At 44.0% G+C, this 22,833-nt stretch overlaps 1 protein-coding gene across 1 annotated transcript in view; it reads right to left on the bottom strand.

Moving 5' to 3' along the window:
* Positions 1 to 22,833, bottom strand: part of LOC311353063 (carboxyl-terminal PDZ ligand of neuronal nitric oxide synthase protein-like) — a 101,221-nt gene that overhangs the window by 41,907 nt on the left and 36,481 nt on the right. The window contains exons 4-6 of the mRNA XM_084472900.1: positions 22,305 to 22,363; positions 9,124 to 9,232; positions 2,059 to 2,173 (exon numbers count right to left, since the gene is read on the bottom strand). Coding sequence (XP_084329026.1) covers positions 2,059 to 2,173; positions 9,124 to 9,232; positions 22,305 to 22,363 — 283 coding nt within the window. The remainder of the gene's footprint in view (positions 1 to 2,058; positions 2,174 to 9,123; positions 9,233 to 22,304; positions 22,364 to 22,833) is intronic.

The raw sequence follows: 22,833 nt of genomic DNA, 5'->3' as shown, positions 1-22,833 counted from the left end.
GAGAAACCTGATGGGACGTACAGGTTTTGCAATGACTTTCGGAGGCTGAACGAGGCGTCCGAGTTTGACGCTTACCCCATGCCCAGGGTGGATGAGCTAATTGAGAGACTCGGTCCAGCCAGGTACCTCACCACCCTGGACCTAACCAAGGGGTTAGGACAGGGCAGGTGCCGTTGACCCGGTCAGCCCGGGAGAAGACGGCGTTCGTGACCCCGGGAGGATTATACCAGTACACCGTCCTCCCCTTCGGCGTCCATGGAGCCCCGGCCACGTTCCAGAGAATGATTGACCAGATCCTACGACCCCACCAGGCCTACGCAGCAGCATACATTGATGATATCATCATCCACAGCGACAGCTGGGATGTCCACCTCCGGCAGCTGCGGGCGGTGCTGGGGGAGCTACGAAAGGCGGGCCTCACCGCCAACCCGGCCAAATGCCGCCTCGGACTAGAGGAAACATCCTACCTGGGGTACCAGGTAGGACGAGGGAATGTTCGGCCACAGGAAAGCAAGGTCGCCGCCATTCAGGACTGGCCACGACCCACCTCCAAAAAGCAGGTGAAATCATTTTTAGGGCTGGTAGGATATTACCAGCGATTTATACCTGGAATAAATCCAGGTATAATATATTGGACCACCTGATCCGGTCCGGTAGGGCCCGGAAGGCCCTACCGGACCGGATCAGGTGGTCCAAGGCCGCCGAGAAGGCCTTCGGGACACTCCGAAGAGCCTTATGCTCGGAGCCAGTACTCATAACCCCTGACTTTGCTTTACCCCTCATAGTACACACGGACACTTCGGAGGTGGGGCTGGGGGGAGTTCTCTCCCAGGTCCGGGCTGGAGAGGAACACCCGATCACCTACGTCAGCCGGAAACTCTTGCCCAACGAGAGGAACTACTCCACGGTGGAGAAGGAGGCTCTGGCCATCAAGTGGACCCTGGATAAACTCAAATACTATCTCCTAGGTCTGGAGTTTACCCTGGTCACTGACCACGCCCCACTGAAATGGATGGCCAGCGCCAAGGACACCAACGCCTGGGTGACGAGGTGGTTCCTGGCCCTCCAGGATTTCCACTTCAAGGTGGACCACCGTCAAGGAGAACGCCAACGCCGACGCTCTATCACGCTGGGATGCATGTCTGGGCTGGACCCCAGACGACCAGAGGCTTCAGCCAGCGGTGAAGGAGTGTGGCAACCCGCTCCCCACCAGGGGGAACCATGGGCTAGTGGTGGACGGTGTGTACCACCGCCATCCACTAGCCGGCGGCAGGGAGCACATCTTCACTCAACACAATCAGCCCGATGGGGAACACCTGGCCGGAGGGTGGAAAAGACCGAGCGGACATCTTAAAAGGAGACCGGGAACTCAACCCAGGGAGAAGCAGGCACGACGACCCAGCAGAAGGCCGACGATACATCCTACCACTCGAGTCTCTCGGAGGCCATAGTATAGTTGATGTTTTACCTGTTATCTACCATACCTGTGAATAAACGCCGAATACGGCTTTATTTGAAACCTCTGCGTGGTACTTGCCATGAGACCTTTTGACTCTTGTGGACTGGGTTGCCACAACCTGTTCAGAACTGAGCCCAGTGAGTGGAACAAGCTATGGGGGTAGGGGGGAGGAACTGTTTGTAGCAGCCATGTCTGTCTGTTTGTACAGCTCATGGGGAAGAGACAGTTAGTTCTTCTGACAGCCTTTAGGTGATTCATTTCATTCTCATAACACAAAGTCAACAATTTGTATCTTTGTTCGGTTAGGATCTCACAGGCTAGTTCATCCTCATATTATGTGTTTTATAAGGTCCTGGTTGACAGTTGGATTTCATACAAAAGTTATAAAGGATTGCACATTAATGAGTCAAGTGTGAGGAGGCCTTTTGATTCCTGCCTCAATGTGCCAAATATGGATTATTTCCACTGCTGCTGGCGAATACCTCAAACAATTACGACGCTCCATTGAAGGCAAATCTATACACCCGCCAAACGCTTATGCACAAACCAATGGGTCAATGTCACAGACGCTACGCCACTCATTGCTTTATGGGCTGTACCTGTCTTGTCTCCGTCCTCCATCCCGTCCGTGCTCTGCTGGGTGTGCAGCAGGCTGAGCTTGTGGCACACCTCAAAGGCCTGGCCCACCGTCCTCACGATGCGCATGGCCTGGCTCTGGGAGACACACACACACACACACACACAAATAAACAGAATAAGTTAGTGAACACACGTAAAAAAAAACAGACTTGAGTTTAATATTTCTGGGAGATAGGAAGCAGTTCAGACCGCCTGAATACAGAGTGAGCTCCATCTCGGCATCTCTGAATCATCAGGATTCAGAAGCACTATCAAAACAACTTAGTGCCTAACTCACTCACTTGGCATCAATCTACGCTGAGGAGAAGTGGAAACCGTCCATGATGCATGAGGTAAGGGGTAATGTATGCGACTACAGATAGCTGGTAAATGTTTGCCTCCAATCAGTAATGTGATACACACAGCTTAGAATTAAGAGGGAATGCTACTTCTGGTGACAGTGTTGCAGCATTTCATTCAGATGACTTCAGGCTGTTCTGTAGATTGTGGGCTTTAAAGAAGGCTTAAAGTCGCACTGTGTATAAACAAGCCCCTTTAAGTGAGCAGGCGGGAGAATTAAAAATGAAATTAACTCAAAAACAGCGTTCTCTCCATTCTTACTGGCTGTGTGACAACTGTGATACGAACTAGCTCAGCTTGGTTGGTGTGATTGGGAGGGGCTTTGGGAGGGTCAAGAGTATGACTCTTGTGAACAAAGAAAGAGGAACAGGCTGGTCAGCATTTGATATATTCTATATTATATTTGTAGAATATATCAGTTATAGGATTGGTTTCATTGATAACATATTGAAATCGCCATTTATCATTGTTGACTACAGATATTTCCAGGTTATTTTAAGCTACAAGCTAGTTGAAATGTAACACACACATTTTTTAATAATTTAATTTACTACTAACTTCAACCTCTTTTACCCTCTATAATGCTTCCATCGACCTTGTCAGTACCGTTCAGATTTTATAGTTGTTTCATCATAGTTGTTTCACCATCATTCATCATTCGGATAGAACTCAACAACTGAAGTGTTCCCTCCCATCCTGCAACTGTCTCTTCATATTTCTGATCAAACCCGACAATGTCGGCCTCACGCTCTCCCCGACATCTCCCATTACTTTTCTCTGGTTATTTGAAAAGGAGTGAATCCCCTGGCCCTCATCCCCTGATCCACTCCCAGCCTGAAAAACACACAGTGGTGCTTATCACAGTTCATTGTTCGGCCAGCGGTTATGGTCAAGGCCCTGACCCCTGACACACCTGTCTGACAATGTCGGTCTGTCTGCCCGTCTGTGGGCGTCAGCGGCCCTAGTTTCCACGGTGTGTCCTGTACAGCCGGCACCAGTCTGCTCTTGACTGTGTTTTTTTTTTTTTTTTGCAGATTTAGCATGTAGGCTGTTTGGTGAAAGAAATCACTCAGATTGACGGTTCAGCTTAAGCGAATCAACGCACACAAAGACAAAACTGGAATCTGAGCAGAGCGTTAGACAACATTGTATATGTCGCAGTCCGAGGTTTTCCAGTGTCCCTTTTTGAATGAGGGATACAGACCAGCGCCTACTGCTGGTAGGGTGCAGAAGGTCCATGCTAGTTAGCTGTTGGCTGCGGTCTTCGCGGTGAGTTCAGCAGGGGGGTGGACAGGCCGGGCGATGTCTTGCAGGGAAGGCACTCTGGGACCTGAGGCTAACCTCTCCCACACACGCTCCATTCTTTTGCTTTCCCTCGTTTCTTTTCCCTTCAAAGTGAATCCAAACTGGAGAAAAGCGTGGTTGCTATTTATAGCATGACGCATGCTACACATTAAAATAATAATTCAAGAAAATTATGGTAAAATATGTTAAAATTAAGCACTAAATATAATTGCAATCAATCAATTCAGAAAACGTTATCGGCTCGCAATATTAAACGTGCATTGTTACGAAACTCTTTCTTTTTAAACTTTGTTAGGATATGACGGTATAGCATTGATAAAAGTGTTGTGACACGACTAAAGTTGAAAGAACCATGCTCAGCACATTGACTGCAGTGAAATTGTGTGCATTTTTGTGTGTATGTGTGTGTGTGTTCTGAGCCCTAATTATTAGAGCAAAATGTTTGCTAGTGAATGCATCAACGCTTTGTGTGTGTGTGTACGTGTGTGTTGGGGGGGGGGGGGGGCTTGGGTTTGTTTGTGATAAATGGGGTGTTCTTAACTTAAGATGCCTCAGTGGCTCCTCAGAGCCAAATCGTTTGCTCCAGGCTATGCACAAAGGCCTCTTACTTTTACTTACCTATCCATCAGCCACACACACACACACACACACACACACACACACACACACACACACACACACACACACACACACACACACACACACACACACACACACACACACACACACACACACACACACACACACACACACACCTCCCAATCAGGGCAGTTGACGATGCATGGCCATGGCATTTATAGTGACCATTTTGCCCCAATACTGTGGTAAAATATTCTGGGGCAGTAGACCCATGGCACTCACCGCCAAGGGGACTTTACTGCGCTCCTTCGACAGAAGGACACAGTTGGATGATGTATACACCGGTTTATTGCAGAGTTTGTCCCACCACAGCCCAGCAGCCTAGCCCCAGTGTCAAAACAGTGGGCTGCTTGAACAAGCCATCAACCACACACAACCCACAGCGTCACAGTATCCTGAAGAACCGCGTGGCTGGGCCTCGATTACATCAATTTTGGTTCATGCCGGCTAGTGCAGTCATGCGCGATGACTATAAAGTCACTCGTTTCTTTACTGCTCTTGTGTGCAATACATTTCTAATTGTTCCGGTCCGACCTCTGCTTTTGTTTTCATCCGGGGTGCCTTTGAGCTTCCCCTCCACTCAAAAACCTTAAAAACCTTCCATCTCCCTGCAGAAGGCCTGCGCCTCCCAATTTGAGACACACCGCCCCGGAGGGACGGTTGGCGGAGTGGACATTGGCGACAAAGAAAAGTGACGGCGACAGTCAAAGTAGCCGTTTGGCTGACACTCACAGCACTATTAAGTGTTCTCCCTTCTCTTCCCTCCCGTCACGTCTGCTCCCTTGACCTAGCCATGCCTGCCAATTAGTCGGTCCATTACGGTCCCGGCAGCTATTTCCAAGGCGACCGTTGAGAGCAAAGTCAAAAGTAGGACCGTTGGACGGGGATCGTGTTGACCGCCCCGCTCCTTAGGGAAGGTAAAATACATGAAGGCCTGTAAAAAAATGCATTGAGGCTAACGGTTACATGCAGGAGCTAGAACCGTATGACCATCGCGACCGTCTGATACATTTAAATAATACAGGATGTGTTATGAATACATATGTATTTTATTGTTTATGGTGTCACGTGTTTTAAGACATTTGTTTAAGATTGGAGAATGTAAAAATAGAATACCGATATGTTAAACAATGACAATCTCACGTGGGCCAACCCTGGCCTTAGCTAAACTTTTCTAATTAAAATCCCCATGACAAATTCTACCAAGAGTCCTGAACAAGTATCACTTCTGAGTGTAGACCAGGATCTATGCTTATATTGGCTTTATATAGGCATACTTGGCCAGAGCATCAGCACTCCATTAAAATGGAATTGACAGAAAAGTGAGGCTCATTAGTAATCTAAGTAGAGGTGACATATATTAACATTGCATAGCATACCTCTAGGCAATAATTTCTTGATATCGGAACTCAACACTGTTATTCTAACAGTCACTCACATCATCTCTGCATAGTCCTCAATGCATATATATATGCACTGTAAAGCAGTCAGAAATAGATTAACTATATACAGACAAGGCATATGATGCCATTCAAAGCATATTTTACTTGTGAAACATTAGACATTTTCAAGTAAACAGGGTAATTAGAGGGGGGCCGAGAACGCAAGGGGAATGCCGCGATTATGATCCTTTGGGATTTGCATGGCTCATGTAAAATTGATGAAACGAGTGTGCCAGATCAGCTGGCTTGCTTTATTCATCATTTTGAGTGGAGCAGAAATGTGTTTATAGGCGTTATAAATCAAAGTGATAAGCCTTTCAGCATTGACATTGTAGAGGAAGCTACAATGGTTGGACCTTTTATCAGAAATTTGAATAGGGAAATAATCTGGCAGTGTATGAAGTCAATTTTCATGGTGTCTAGGCAACGGGAAACCTTGAACCACCAAAACAACGTATTTTATGATATAATGAACCCGATTCGATTTAAATGATTATTTTTATTATGTTGTGTGTGCCAAGCAGCAGAAAAAATTAAGAAAGCTCACAAATGAATTATATATAAATAATGATATATAAAACATCTATTTAAGATTCATATATTCAGACATAAAGGTCTTCTACAGCAGCTGGTCATAAAGATAAAGCCCTATACATGACCTTATTCATTGATGGGTGTTGCACCATATACATGGGCCTTGAGAGGAGCTTGTCAGTTCCATGACGATGCGTAGCTTTGCCCATTCATTGTTTTCGGTCAACAGTGAATATAAAAGACACAAAGACACTCATGTCCTTGGCCTCTGGGTGAGACATGCACTAAAAGTGCACTATGATGGATATCTCTAGCCCTGCAATTGCCCCGACAGAAGAGCGCTCATTAGTTTTCTTGCTTTTAAAGTGTTGGCTCTGAGAGGAAGAGGGCGGAAGAGACAGAGAGAGGGAGAGAGGAAGAGACAGGGAGAGGGAAAATATTTCTCCATGTTAGACAGAGGGAGGCAGTTGTTTTTAATATGCTGCCTTGATTCAAGATGGGTTATTATTTTGTTGCCAATAAAAAAGTTCACTAAATCAGATTTTTTGAAGAAATCTTCATTTGCAAAAGATGCTTACATGGACATACATTAATATATCCACATTTGGTGTGCATATTCCAAGCTTTTTATTTTTGCTCTACACCTCAATCTATTCCTACTATAACAACCCTCTCCTTCTTATTTAAATGAGATGGATGCTAGCCCAGTGCTTCACCCACCACCACTGGTCCTTGATATACACAGGGCCCAGACAGCAACACCACAAACTAAGCATCCAGGTATACAATAACACACACACACACACACACACACACACACACACACTAGCCCCAGGGCAAACGGTTCCCCAGAGACCACTGGAGCTTCTTGACCAACTCTGCCATCCGTCTTAGACAGTGGCTATACAGAATGTGTCGGAAATGAATTGGCTGTAGAGTGTGCGTCCATTTCTTTGTATGCCATAGACATACGGTTAAAGGTACAGTGTGTAAAATGTGGGTGAGATTACAACAATCTGAAATCCCCACCACCACCACCACAACCCCGCCATTTCCAACGAATACAGTGATGCTTGTGTGTCGTTGATTTCAGGAGTTCAAGAGTTATCTACAGTATGTTAGGAATCTGGTATCCGTGATGCAGGTCTCATGGGTTCATTGTGTCCCAAGTTTTAAAATTGCCAGGGGACTTTTTGCGAAAGTTGCGAAAACAACGCTTTTGCCCAACCTGCCACTGCGACCATATGTATATTTCTATACATTAAGATGCAGACTGTGGCTGTTGTACTCCGAGAAGAGACAGAAGTGTTTTCTTGGGATAAACAAGCTTGTGTCCACTCCCTACTCGACTATTGTTTATTCAGGAGCTACTAGAAGCATTCTGCATGAATAAATTCTCTCATAGATGATATCAATGATACCACAAAGGTACCACAGGGGATACTACTCAATCAAAACATGTTTGCCATAAGAATACATTTGGTTGGGAACCAAACAAACACCCTTCATGAACTGTGTCTATATAAAGCCAAACTACATTAGATAAAAACAGTGCTGTTTAATTTCTTGCTATTCCCGGAGTCCTGCAGATGCCTTCGAATAGAGGTACCAAGGACGGCTTCCTGATACCCTTTAACGGGGCTTCCCCACTCTCTAGCCGTTGTCTTTATCCTAGCCATGTCATTTACTCAAGCAGGGATAAGGTCTGATAAGCCAGCGAGAGTCACTACACGCATTGCAATGTTCTTCACGGTCTGTTGCCAAGGCTAGCTAAGAACACAGAATGCCCGAGCGCGTTCACATACAGTTGGCCGCGGCTCGTCGAGACGCAGACAGGGGTGTAGTTCTGACAAAACTATTAGGCAACAATTATGTTACATAAAAAGAGAATGAAATGTCAGTAGCCATACCATGGGAAATGATGTAAAACGGCTGATGAACTATCTTCTCTTCTCCAGCCGGCACAAACAGTGATGTGTGAGGGCTGATGCAAGGCCATTTGTTATTAGAGTACACCAATAAAGTCAAGTCAAGTAAATAAAAAGAAGTGCAAAACCAAATGTGTACACAAATATACATATGTTAATAGATAAATAGTTAAGAGGGCATAAAACATAAAGCACAAAACATGAAACAGGCATTAGCCAAAGGCTGTTGAGAACAGTTCTGTTCTAAGTTTGGTTTTAAAACTTTTAACAGTTTGGGCATTCTTTATACGTATGTTCAGGGAGTTCATTCCAGAGCCAGACAGCATGGTTGCCAAAGACCACTTCACCTTGTTTTGATCTAATAGTTGGTTTGAGTAGTATTTTGTTCCTGTGATCTAAGAGGCCTAGGTGGACAGTATTTATGAAGCAGTTAGGTCAGTTAGTTAGGTGCTCAGGTCCTAACCCATAAGTGACTTGTAGACCAGCAACAGCGCTTTAAACTGAATTCTGTGATGCACAGGAAGCCAGTGCAGAGATTTTAGTATGGGGGTGATGAGATCGGTTCTTCTTGTTTTTGTTCTGGCTGCTACATTTTGTACGAGTTGAAGCTTTTAATAGCTTTTTTGGGGAGGCCTGTGAATAGGCCATTACAGTAGTCAAGCCTGCTTGAGTTTAAAGGCATGTATGCGTTTTTCCAGATCTTCTTTTGCCATGAAATCCCTGAATTTAGCTATATTTCTAAGGCGATAATATGCTGATTTGGTGGGTGTTTTTATGTGCCAGTTAAAATTTAGATTGGCCACCCAATGAAGAACAGGACCTGTTCTCCGTGGCTCACCTTCTTCTTTGACTTGAACACGTTGCAGCGGAACACGTTGCTCTGTCCGTCCCGGGCGATGTAGCTGAAGATCTTCAGATCCTGGGAGTCGTGGGACACGTAGAATATTCTGGAAGAGTAAGTGATATTGATGAAAACATAGGTACAGATGCAGACATCATTTGTTATCCTTTTAATTGGAAAATTGCTTTTACAAATTGCACCATTGACGCAACAACTTTGTCCCCTTCTATTGAAACTATTGAAATAGTAGTTGACATTTAAAAAAAAAACAGCGGTTGCACTACTGAAGTTGTTTGGGGCGACTTGGCTCTCGATTGTGATGTAGCTGTCATGTCCTAACTTGGGCCAATTCCACACCTCATCAAGGAGTCTGATGACAAACCGATGCCCAACTACAGCTAATCGCTGCCCTTAACAGCCTCCCACACCTGCTCCCGCCTCACACTGTTCTTCTCAAGACAGGTGATGTGCAAACAGCAGCTGCTCTCCCCTTGCCAAGGTCTAAGAATGCGTAGGATTCAGCGAAATGACCTTTGACTCTCAGATCTTCACCCAGGTGGTGAAGTCTTGAAGATTGGTAGTGTCAACTATTGTCCTTATGTACCTTATCCTCACACAAGCCATCAAAATGGAATAGTAATTGTCATAATTGTTTTCTAGGTGTTCGCTTTAAATGTTATTTGAACTGTCGTAGACAATGAGATACTTATATGATGGTTTAAAAAAAAAAAAAAGATTGACATTGTCTGGAATTTACACTCTTATATTTGCCAATGAATCAAAGTTTGATCAATAAAAGAAACGATTGCTTAAAAGTCTATCGGACCCTCCAGTAGTATTTTGCTATGTATGGCTCCGTTTGAAAATAATGTTTTGACCTAAAATTAGAATAGCATCGCAATGTATATTCTTCTATTACAATATGAAAATGGGTGAGAGAGAAAAAAGGGGCCTCTTGAACAGACAGAGTGGAAAGAGACCATACGTTAAAATGGCCTGTAAATGTAAATGCTTGTTTGCAGAAGGGCAAAAATAAACAAGGCTTTTTACAGGAGGTCATTACCCAGCAGTACACAATGACTATCAGCCAAAGAGTGCTTCTAATTGGGCTGTAATCCTGAGACATGGGGGGGGGGGGGTTGACGGTGTAGTCGGAGAGCAGTTTGACAAAACAAAATCTCTGGATGGCTGCCAATGCCACATAGGTGAACAGACGATGGTGGTAATGACCCCACCACTTTCTGTGCGCAATTGTATAAATTATTGACCTTTCAGTCATGTTGGTTTGAGCTTTCTTTGTCGAAATATTGACCATTTTTTTACACTGCTTTTGCAGACTGTCGACATTACACAAGACAATGGAGGAAGCAATGACTCATTCTCACATCACAATGGTAGGAAGATTGTCGAACAAAACACGGTAGAAACACAAACACAAGAGATGGGTTTACAGTGGCGGAGCCTAAAAAGCCATATATAATGAAAAATGTGTTAGTTCTTGTCAGAAAACCATTGTTCCTTCCAAACCAACTCAAACAAGCATATTTTCTCTGCAACAGCCTGGCAACAGGAACGCCAGCACTGCCCATCTAGAGATGGCTAACTTCAGATACAAAGTTAGACATAATAAAGGATATAGTTGGCTTAGGTTTTATATTGTTAAAGAACCCAGAATTGTGTTTTGTCATCTACGTCTTCTTCCATGATCTTCAGCATAGCAGAGGGCCTTTTCAGAGGCACTTTGACAGGGCTGCCAACTTTTGGGTTTTGGAGTAATTTGTAATTGTTGACGGGGGGGGATGGGGGGCGATCGGGATTGTTGGCCGTGAGAAAGTGGATGTGTGAGCGTGTGTAAGCAAGCAAAAGCACGCACGGTGAAACCGTGAGAGTTGGCAGCTCTGCTTTGATGTCCTGGTTAGCCGCAGGGGAGTGCTGACAACATGGTGGGGCGGAGCTTTGTCTGGGCTGCGGTCAATGTTGATGGCTGGGTGCGAGAGGGTTACGTCTCCAGGACGCTTACAGTATAACCCCACAGTATGTGGCACACTTCATGTACAACAATCTCGCTCATTATAAATACTTTAGCTTATTCTCAGCTAAAGTATTAGCTCAATGAAAAAGCACAGCAAAGTTGACATTAGCCGTTACCAGGGGGATTACACGTCCCCGCTCCTTCCTAGAAGTCTTACTCTTTTTTTAAATATCATAGTGTTCGAGGTTCAAGCTGAAACAGGGGGTTAACAGGGAGGATAACAAACACACACACAATAAAATCCATTGGCTTCAGGGAAGAAGGTCATGCTGTAGAAAATAACAATGAGGGAACCACTGATGACGGAGGCGGATTCATCTCACAGTGCTAATGATGGTATGATACAACAGCCAGGTGGTGTCATCATAGTGCACTGGAAGCAAATGACTGCTGCCCAAGCCCACAAAGTTAGACTCATTAACTCTAATTAGTGGGAGTAGTTATTCACTGGCTTTTTACCACAGAAGCAAATAAGCCAGACGTTTCACATTTTAATATCAAATGGCACCAGTGCCAGCCAAAACCTTTAATCCAACACATCAATCCGGACACTAAACACCCAAAACACTAATCACGATATTCATTAAAGAACTATACTTACTCAATTCAATTATACTTAATGATAAATGCGAGAAAACCGTTTCAATGGCTCCTCTACCCTAATGACTACAGGCTTAATGCAAATGTACCTCAATGCTGAGACTAAACGCCCGGATCAATGTTTTAATGTTTCCTGTTGCAAACACTCAAACTAAATCTCAAACGACATGTGAGTGGTAAAGATGAGAGCCATTATGTTCAAAAAGTCCAAAATGTACAAAAAGCTGTGTTCCCAAATATGTTTGTGTTCCACCTTGCTAGCGGTCCCGCCTACCTTTTATGAAGCTGCGAGTGTCAGGCAGTGTTTTCCACAGCACTTGTCAAGTGTTGCTATGTAGGTCAGATACCTTGTCTTCGTACTTCCTTCAACCACTCGGCACTTTGATGTTTTAAGCACCTTGTGCGCTCTGCTGCGATTTCTCAAATCCACTTACTTTTAACAAGCTCCGCCTCTGAGAGGAAAAATCGCAGGTGAATGGACATTGAGTCGCAGGAGATCAAACGGTGCATTAATGAGGCCCATTTTGAGAGTGAAACCGTTTGAAAAGGGGCGTCGCGTCGAGTTAGCCACGGGGCCAGAGGACGGGCCGGCTAGCCGAGCTGGGTAGCAGAGCCGCCTCATTGGGGAGGAAAAAGTGAACAAGGAATAAATCCCACTGATGGATGAAAAGGGAAGATAAATGGAGTTAAACAGAGAGTAAGACCTAGAGAAAGAGCAGAAAAAGCAATGCATGAAGGGGGCGGGGAGGCTATTCTTCCAGGTTACGGTGATAAAGAGAAGAAACAAAGCACCTTTTGAAAAGGCAAAGAGCGATTGCAGGCGAGGAAGTTTAAGTGAAGACAGAGGAAAGCTTAACGCGTAAAAGGGTACAAGATGGAAGCAGGGCGAAAAAAATAATTATGTAGAGCACATTGAGAGCGGAGAGGGGAGGAGAGAGAACGACAGCCGAGTTCAACGGACGATTCATGAGTACATGATTATTTTATGTTTGGCGGAGCGCTGCAATGCTGACAAAACACATTTGGGGCTTTACTTGAGGTTAAGCAGTGGTTGACACCGACTGCGGTAGGTCTGTCACGGGACGGATTTCTCACAATGATGAAGATGGGCAGCGGTGTTGGGTTCAGTCGAGGTCACACGTTTAAGAACCTAGTCATGAACACACTGCCTTCGTTCTTCAAGGAAAACCACACGGATTGCAAATGTGTGCGGAGGCAGGTCATACCTCCAACACACCTTTTGAAGGACCCGTGCTAACGCTGTGGTCAACAGGAATGAGGGGGTTTGGTGACGTTACATCATGAAATCACGCACGCACGCACGCACGCACGCACACACGCACACACACACACACATCGATTACAAACAGCCAGCCAACAGCAGTGATCAATTAGACAGAAGGGGCAGACCCAGTCACACTGAGCGAGTGCATGAGAGCGTAAAAACCCTGTACGCCCCCACACCTCAACGAGTGGACCACATCTCAACAACTGGATCTACATTTATACCATTTCTCAGCGCCTCTCAATTACATTATCGGAAATCCATAGTGCCGCTGCCTGCAGCCAGCAGCCCGGTAATAGGATCCGGGGAACAGGGTGGACGGTATAACGTGACCCCTGCACACGGAGTCTGCTGGAAGCGCGGGGGGGGCGGCGTGGAGGACTGCTCGATACACGACGCGTGTTTACTAGTCGACCTTGTGGGACAACCGAGACGAGAAGCGCGAGTCGAGACGTGGCCTCGGCCCGGAAGGAAATGAAGCGATGAGGCGCCCATCCGCCTGAGCAGGCAGAGCGTATTGGTTTCAAATCACGCTCTTGAAGCTGGCGGTAATACATCGCACACTCACTCATTCGCCGATTTCCGGGCTCCGGACACTTCTTCTTCTTTTTTTCTGACAGTTGTTTAGTATTTTTTGGAGCAAATAAGCCCTCAAACAAAGTCACAGTCTTGAAACGATATAGACATCCTTTTGTACGTTTGTGAAATGGAGCAGGTCAAAATATGCATTTGAATATCAGCAAATAAAAATGCAGAAGACAATTTAAATGAAATTAAATTATTCAATCAATGATGCAGCAATTCCAATCTTTCTTGTTGACAACAGCTGTTTTCCACAACCAAACAATATATTTGGAAGTGTGTGTAAAAGCTTACGGAACTAAATTTAATAAAAATGAGTGCAAGTGTTTGAGTGTGAGTGCCTGCGATGCAAGTTCATATTCACACATACCTTTTCCCAGATAAATGCTGCCCTTGATGCAGTTTTATTCCCTTGATGCCAGGGAAGGCGCAAAGACACAATCAACTCAACCACCTGACCTATGTGTCGCAAGAGAAAGCTCATAGTGCCGAGCATCCATATGGAAACCACTCCATAAATCCTGTCTCTTGTCGGAAAACTCTCAGCCACAACATAATTTACACTCGACTGGGGATTCAGCGCATCACTCGATAGAAGTAGGAATATCGCCTTTAAAAAAAAAAAAAAAAAAAAGTTTTGTCCTTGGAGGAGATAACTTGTTATAGCTTTTTGTACAAAACAATTTCTCCTTGTACGGCTATTACTCGCTCGGTCTGCCGAATGTCATTGTGTGGGACGGTGTTGCTAAAAGTCCCTTGTGGCTCAAAAGTCTTCTGTGTATTTACCTCAATATTTGATGCTTGTTCCATTCCTGTAGTCTTTCTTTCCCGGTCAGTTGCCAGTCGTGGTTTGTCTGTTCAGTAAGGGTTCTCAAGCTGTTCAGACCCCTCTACCTGCCAAATGTTCCACCCTTTGTTGTTGAATTCATAGTTCAAAGGGCTTATATATCACAAATGCACAACAATGCTATGGTCGGAGAGTTTGTTTTTGTTTTGGCCTGCGTGTTATGATTCACTATTCTATCCCAGGTAGAGTACCCCAGGTTGTCAGATATGACAAACACAGCATGCTGCAACCATGGAAGCAAGCAAATAAACTGGATCAACTGAGATTGTACTGAATTTCACCTTATTTAAAAAGCTCTATATTATAGCTTTTTGTTTAAATGTTCTCTTTCGAGCAGTGCTAAAACACAGGTAAATCTTGGAGTTGCATTTCAAAGATGGAAAGCCCAGAGGTATTTCAAGCTGGATGCCATATGATGAGCTAGCTTATAATTTGTAAACTAATGAATTGCAAACGTGATCAGCTGATCAACTTACATTGTAGTACTCGTCATCACTTAGAAGAACTTAGAAGAGTAGAATAATTGCTAATTGTCTTATTATAATTTTGCGCTCGGCTCGTTCGCACTCGTGTTCCATCAACCTGGCAACCCGCGTGGGATTCAATGTCAGCAGAGTATGGGCCGACAGAGACGCCTCTCTCCAATAATGTGAATTTGTAGTGCAATACCCATTTTAATTGCTCGGTGTCAATGTGACATATTATACCTTGAATGCTGTCTCATTAAAAGAAGCTGTGGAAAGGCCAGGTGCTGTAAGGGTAGTGTATAATGCCTGGCGTACCCACCTACCAGAAGAACAACAGGGGAGATCTACCCAGCTAAAACACCTCTATTGAACATGACTTAAAAGGTTACTCCTTACCAGGGGTGCAAAGTGACAAATTACTCAACTTATTGTAATGTCAAAAGTTTTTTCATGTAAATCGACTTTCACTGAGAAGGTTTTCAGTTAAATAATATAAATAACATTTCACTGCATTTAGAAAAGGCCTTTCTTACGGAGGACACATTGCATAGGCTCTGGCAGAGGAAGAGATTAAATGCAAGACAATATTTTATCTTTATGCCCATCCCAACTATCAAAAGGCCAATGAAACTGTTTCACCCTTCAAATTTGACCTGTTGGTGGCGCTAGAGCTCATGGGCTAGCAACCTCAAATTTGCTGTGAGGGCTTATGGGACTGTCCTGAATCAGTGTGCCAAATTTCACAACTTTTTACCATGGGGTTCTATGGGCTGCCATAGACTCCAATGGCAGGAAAATAATAATAATAGGAAACAGTACGAAAACAATAGGTAGTCTCGCAGCTTCGCTGCTTGACCCCCAATAATACAAAGATAAAAATCTAAATTTAGTTATAGGAAGGAGAGGGGACGTGTTATCCCCATGGTAACGGCTAATTGCAATTTTGTTGTGTTATTTGTTTAGTTAATACTTTTCAATACAAATTTTCAAATCAAAGAATTCTTTGACGTAAATATAGCATTTTCCTTTTGCTACATACGATTCCGTTGTATGTAGCAAAGGGACTTCCTCTGCATTTCGCCGGAGGGTTATGTACCTTAGGCTGTATGAATATGAACAGGTGTGTTTGTGCAAGACAAGGGCAGAGGGATAGAGAGATGAATAGACAGAGAGAAGCAGTAGGATGCTCTTGGAGGTTACCATGGAGAGGGCATCCAGGGAGGCAACATGTACCTCATTATAAAGTTCCAATTACGACTCCAAAACTGTGGAATTCCCTATGTGCCATGTGTATGGACGGGGCTGTTGTTAAGTTAAAGATGCTCAATCAAAACCATAACAGAGAAACGCCCGGGTGGACTACATCTAATTTAGAGGATGTTGAGTTAAAATGTAATTTAGGAGGGGAACCTGATTAATCAGGAGTGTGTGTGCGTGCCTGCATGTCTGTGTGTGCGTATGTGTGTGTTTGCAAGGGATGGCGGTTTTAATTATCACAACCGAAGGGCACCTCCAAAATTGTGTTTGTCAGATAGTTCTCACTCAACAGAGCAAGAGATGGAAGAAGAGTGAGAGGGGAGGATGGAGACACTACACACGTGGACTTGCAAGGCAAAAAAGGCCATAAAAACACACAGGTCATGCATCGACTTGTGCAAATCAACCCTGACATGCAATTAGGACTGAACAATAACACACACACACACACACACACACACACACACACACACACACACACACACACACACACAGAGAGAAAGAGAGAGAGAGAGAGGGAGAGAGAGGCATAGAGACAGAAAGAGAGGTGTTGTTGCAATGTATTTGTTTGTTAGTTATTTGCTCCGGGGGATTTTATAATAAAGACTTAAAGCCTGGAAGCGGATGGTGGGAACAGGAGAAAATAAGACACCTGTGGCTCAGACCATTTTTCCTTTAGGTTTCTGTATGCATGCCTTAACCACTGATAACAGCAGAGTGTCCAACAGCAAGGGTGTTTGTATGCTAGTCACACAGGTGGAACAAGCCATGCAAACAAGACAACCAACTAGCCAAGGCTAAAATTTAATTTACATTTATAGCTTCATCCATATGTTCATCGCCTCAGCCTACAGAGTTTAAATAATTTAAATCATTTAAATATATATATTCATGCACTTCAATGCGACCTTGAGATTCCTGAAAGACACCAAACAGAAACTGAACTGAATCAATAAATTATTATTGTTATGGGTATCTGCAGAGAGCATATTGTGCATTCTGTAGCCTTTGTGGAAGGCCGTCATATTTTAATATTGTTCAGGTATTCAACTGAGCTATACCTACGGACTACACTGCTGGTCTGCTACCCATGGAAATGTTTTTCTTCTGGGTCATGAGGACATTGAATTTTGCAGTGCTCTTGAAGGAAAGCGTGGATCCTAGACCAACAGACCTAAACATCTCACACTTCTTTTAAAAAAGGGAGTGAATCTCAATTGTTATGAAGCTACTTCGAGGCGACGCTTGATGCTTGAGTGTGCCAATTTAAAAATTTAACTGTGGATACGATTTCAGAAGGCACTTAGGCCGAGGTTAAGTGTAAGCATATGGTACGATACTACTGGCAGTAATTACTGGAAGGAAGAAGCAGCTCTAAAAGACAACAACAATTACCGCAGTGGAGGGGAGGTTAGAGGAGTGGTTAGAGGAGTTCTACTACCGGTCCGAAATGAGCACACACGTCCACATGCGGGTGTCCTGGGCAGGGCATTTGTTCACTCGGGCGTATCTCCCACCCAGCAGGAGGATGTGGAAGAACACGCCCCAGGGACCAGGAGCGTAAGCACAACACACCTGCTCCCTCGCTTCTCAATTTAAATCCATTTCAAAGGGCTGCTATTCCTAATGCTAATATTTGCCCGGCACGGGGATCAACTGTTTACATTACTGATATAAAGTAAATAATAACGGCAAAATCATTTGAATAATTGCAATAAAAACTCAAAAGTGCACGAAAATAACCCAATAAGGAAAGTTTTGATATGTATATCCTCGATGTGAAGTAATAAGCCTAAAACAAAGACACCTTCTGTCATCATAGCGGGCGGACAAACCGAGCGTTACTGCAAATTATAGATTGTGCAAAGCAATTTACTGAAAGATGTGCCACAGAGCCATTCAAGCATTATTTTGTGTTTTTCTTTGGACTTGAATGATTGACTAACGAAAGTTCTTAATGCTTATAAATGAGTTTAACTTTGGTGTTTGTCCCATTTCTTTTACCCAGCCCAGCCCTTGCAACCATAGGTGGCAAATGGCTTTCATCAGAGTTAAATTAGAGCAGCCTAATAGGCCATGCAGGCCTCGTTTCAGAGGTTGTTTACAGCTTTGTTGAACCTTCCTGTGATTTTGGGATATGTATGCAAGTCTTTACCAATAGACAAAAAATGCACGTATGTCACAATTTATCACAGAAATATCTTTCATACACAGCAACTGTCGCCCTCTCTCCCTCTCTGGCAAACCAACACACACATATTAAGCACAACTGTCCAACACAAATGTGATGCATAGCTCCATAAGCACTTCAATAAACACAAACAAATTTATGTGACACAACGCCTGCATATCATGCATCTGAAACATAAAAATCTGCATAAAGGGCTTAATCGCTTGCAGGCAACAGAGCAGTGATTCCACATCCATGAATAAATTAAGACCTGTCCTCCGTGATGGATGCACGGACAGCCTTCTGCCGTACCACTGGAGGTTCCAGTTTGTTGCCATTTCATCAAACAAGCTAGGGCTACATGCCTGGAAACACAGCTTTTCTGTCCAATCGACAACAGTAGCTGTCAAATCGGAAATTGAATATCTAAATTAGAATGCTCACGTAGAGGTCATCTGTGAGGGCAATACTAGTTACCATTAATCATATTCCACTAGAATCGATGTTGATTCATGGTGATTATATTCTCATACCTTGTTTCAATATTCAGAATCAACAAATAACCAATTTCCTTAGCTATCTCAGTACACACACAATCAAATCTTAAGCATGGTAAGGTAAAGCATGGTAGAGTAAACATTTTTACAAGCTTTCTGAGGTTTAGAAATTTCTTAAAGCTATGTTTTGGCATTTGTCATTTATTTAATCAACACACCAAATTGATATGGAGAGATCCTTTCCTGGATTGATGGCGTCATAGGTAGATTGGCTTAGGGTTGTGCCGTGATGGCTTACCCACATCATGATGGAGAGCCATCATCGTGATGCCATGCCTCCCCCCTGTCAGACACACACCAATCCTAGTCTCTTCTATAGTTAACCTAACAACTTTGCAGGGATTGCTCTGTAAATTAAATTGAGAATATAACTAATGCATATGCATGCTATTTTAAATACGGTAGCCTATGCCAGAGACGTGACTTCCGCGATCTGATCACATTTCTCAAGCCAGATTACACAGTGCCATGTCGCCAAACTATGACTGTGCGGCTGGAGAAAATGTACAGTGAAGCAGCAGCCTCCCTCTGTGAGATCCTGTCCTTAGCGTATGAGGCGTATGTGACTGTGACCGTGACTTCTTTACTGACTGGGTTGTGCAGAGTGCGATCCTGTAGACCCGCTCAATACCAGAGAGGCACACTGCGGAAAACAAGAATTTTTGTTTCCAAATATTTATTTAAAAACTAAATATATCTGTTTTAGTGCGTGTATGTTAAATTAAATGATTTTATATCTTAAACAATTTCCGAGGAGGCGCACAGCATCCATATCCTAATTTTAAAAAGTTAGTCTGCCAACATTTTGCAGATTGTAAATTGACATGACATCGTAAACATTCACAATCCTGCTCTATGCTCTGGGATATTTTGTTTATCATCATTTCTATTAACTTCTGCGTGGCGCAGAAACATTGACTACTGCCAATTTAGGGGACATCGCCCAACCCTAGATTGGCTTCAATCTTTTGACACTCATAATTGCCATCCTTTGAACAAAATGGAAAGCAGCAATAAAAGGTTTCCCTTTCAGGTTTAAGTGGGGTCGAGTGAACAAAGTGTGGCTGTGCAGAGGGCAATGCCCGGTAAAGGCTATGGTTGCAAATGCATAAAGCATGTCGTACATAAAAAAAAAGTCATGCAGAAAATTGCTAGCAATCAAACAACATTTATTGTTCCTATAATCAGACTCGCTACAATGTCTCAGGTAATGATTAAAACCCAATTAAAATGACAGTTTAATTGTGGCTTCTGGCTTTCTCGGATGCTATAAATCTGGCACATTTAGCATACAGGCCTACAAAGGGTGTCATACACAATAATGCTTTGATGTACTAAAACCGTCATGCTTGTATGATGATGGTTATTGAGATTGCCAATATTGCTAAGTGCTACCCGATCCAACAACCAAATGCTAATGAAGACGTTCTTATCATTACATGCTTCATCAGCCATTTATAAATGTCGACTTGTGTATAAGTTTTACAGCCATTCATTTCAGCAATTCATATAACTCAAGTCAAAAAGTTTTACAAAATGTTTCAAGGCTTATTTTTTTTTACCTTAAATCAAATTAATTTAAACAAACAATGCTGTATATAATGCATGTTCTCTGTGGTATGAACATCTAAAACATGGGCCAGGTCGCCATGTTTTGTGTGTGGGTTTGTTTAGCATAGGCCTCGAGCCTAGCCCAAGACATCAGGAGAAGCAGTGCCTTCTCTGGTTCTATTGCTGAAAGAGCAATATAACTGGTTAACTGCCCTATTCTGGTCCATGGAGCCAACGGAGAACAAAATCAGGAAAATAAACTAAATATATAACGTATATATTTCTGATTTGATTTCTTGCATCTGAATGTACTGTGAGGAAACATGCTATCAAAGGAGCACGATTAGGTTGTTTCAGTTTGCTTCGAGTAAAGAGTTATAACCACTGATTGAGGAAACAAAAACAATACAAACTTTTTCAACTTGAAAGTAGGCCTAGCAGCAGCATTTGCTTGCTAACCACCCCATTTTAACCATTTTTGAATAAGCAACACATGATCATAGCGCCGTGAGTGTAGACTGGAGGAACATGAACATGTCCTTTTTACTCCACTTTCAATATAGACGCACTGTTAAAACACATCAAAAACAAAACAAAGCCAAGGGCCAACCTCACAACAAACCCTTTCAACTCAAGAGGAAATGGCAGACTTTCCGGGTAAAGAGACACTCAGAAGAACAAAAATAACATATCCGTCTTCTTGACACAATCATTTCCAAAGCCTGAACTTCTGCATGCGTTTGCCATGGCACATGAGTGCGTTATCAAGCTAGTGGAACAAAAACAATGTTCCACTAGCTTTCTCATCTTCAGTTTCTCAAAAACCACAGCGTCCCTTTGTGTCGTGCATGGCGTGGGTGTCTCGCGTGAAGGCCGCACATTGTTCTAAATCAAGGCCGGTCAGCGGCTTCATCCGCCACCGGCTTGTTCAGTTCAAGACATAATCCTTTGGTTGGAAACTGTGGTTATCAGGGACCAGTGTGAACACATACCGTACTGTTCCCACACTATTGTTACTAAGGCACGTTCGCCCCTGTGTCCCTGTATGGCACCTGGCAAGGAAACGCGGTGAATAACGCATCCATACACCCACGGGGAGATGGTTTGCTGCTAGCACACACGCGCCATCTATCTCTTTGTGCAATAGCTCTGAGCACTGGAGGGTGGCCGCGTGCCTTGAGAGGGTGGGGGGGGGGGGATGGTGCGATGGGCATATGCAGGATTTCATTCCGAGACACAATGGACCGTCGGAGCAGATGCTGACGATAACATCCTCCCACTCAGGGGGGACTGAAAAGCTGCTGCCGGAGGGTGGCCCTTCAGGCGCCCGGGCCGGGGCCCGTTTTAGATGGGAGCCACAATTGTGAAATTTAAGCAGTGATCTTTCGTGCGGGTGCGTGTTTGTGTGTGTGTGCGCGTGTGTGTGGGCGGCCGGGGATAATTGGCAGCGGGGAGGCATCTTTCTTAGGGGGCGACACAGGTTGTGCTGACCGTTGGCGAGCAGGCACCAGAGCTGCTGTCTGCGCTGTTCAGTGGAATTTTCTATTTCAGACATCGGGATGCGTATGGCCATGGAAAATGAGGGGATTCGTAGATCCCATGATTCTTGCTCGTTTTCCACTCTTTCGAAAACCAATTATAACACTACCTTAATTAAGCCTTCTGGCCGAGGCCGACGGCGGTGACGGAATGCCGTTTCCTGTCTTTTTGAAAAAGTACTTTCTTTTTTACCTTAATCCCACTATGAAAGAAGGGACTTTTGAAAAGCTCAGACGATCATGACGTTGGAGAAATGCATATGGCGGCAGCCAAGGTTGCCAGCCCGCTCACCTGTATATGGGGTCCTGCATCACCATCATTTTGCTCTCGTCCCATGTCCACTCCTTCTTCTGAGAAAGGAAACAAAAGGGGGTGTCAATTTAGACTAGGAATATTATGTAAAACCAGTGTACAAGCAAACCCATGAGTACAAAAACAAACAAACACAGAAGATGGGCGCATTCTGGGTAGACCAGCTGTGTGTGTGTGTGTGTGTGTGTGTGTGTGTGTGTGTGTGTGTGTGTGTGTGTGTGTGTGTGTGTGTGTGTGTGTGAAATCAATAAAACATATAAATCACACTCGGGGTGTTAAGTTAGGCTCTAGGAATATTATGTAAAACAAGCGTACAAGCAAAGACCCATGAGAACAAAAACAAACAAAAGCAGAAGATGGGAGAATTCTTGGTAGACCAGCTGTGTGTGTGTGTGTGCGTGCGTGTGCACATGTGTGCGTGCATGCTTGTGTGCATGCGTACACATACAGACAGTGTACTTGCGTGTGCACGCATACATGCGCGTTGCTATGTCTGTGTGTGCGTGCG

The sequence above is a fragment of the Micromesistius poutassou genome, assembly GCF_964030765.1.
Source record: "Micromesistius poutassou genome assembly, chromosome: 9".
NCBI lineage: Eukaryota > Metazoa > Chordata > Actinopteri > Gadiformes > Gadidae > Micromesistius > Micromesistius poutassou.
Note: the sequence above shows the minus strand (reverse complement) of the source record. Positions and strands in the feature narration are given on the sequence as shown.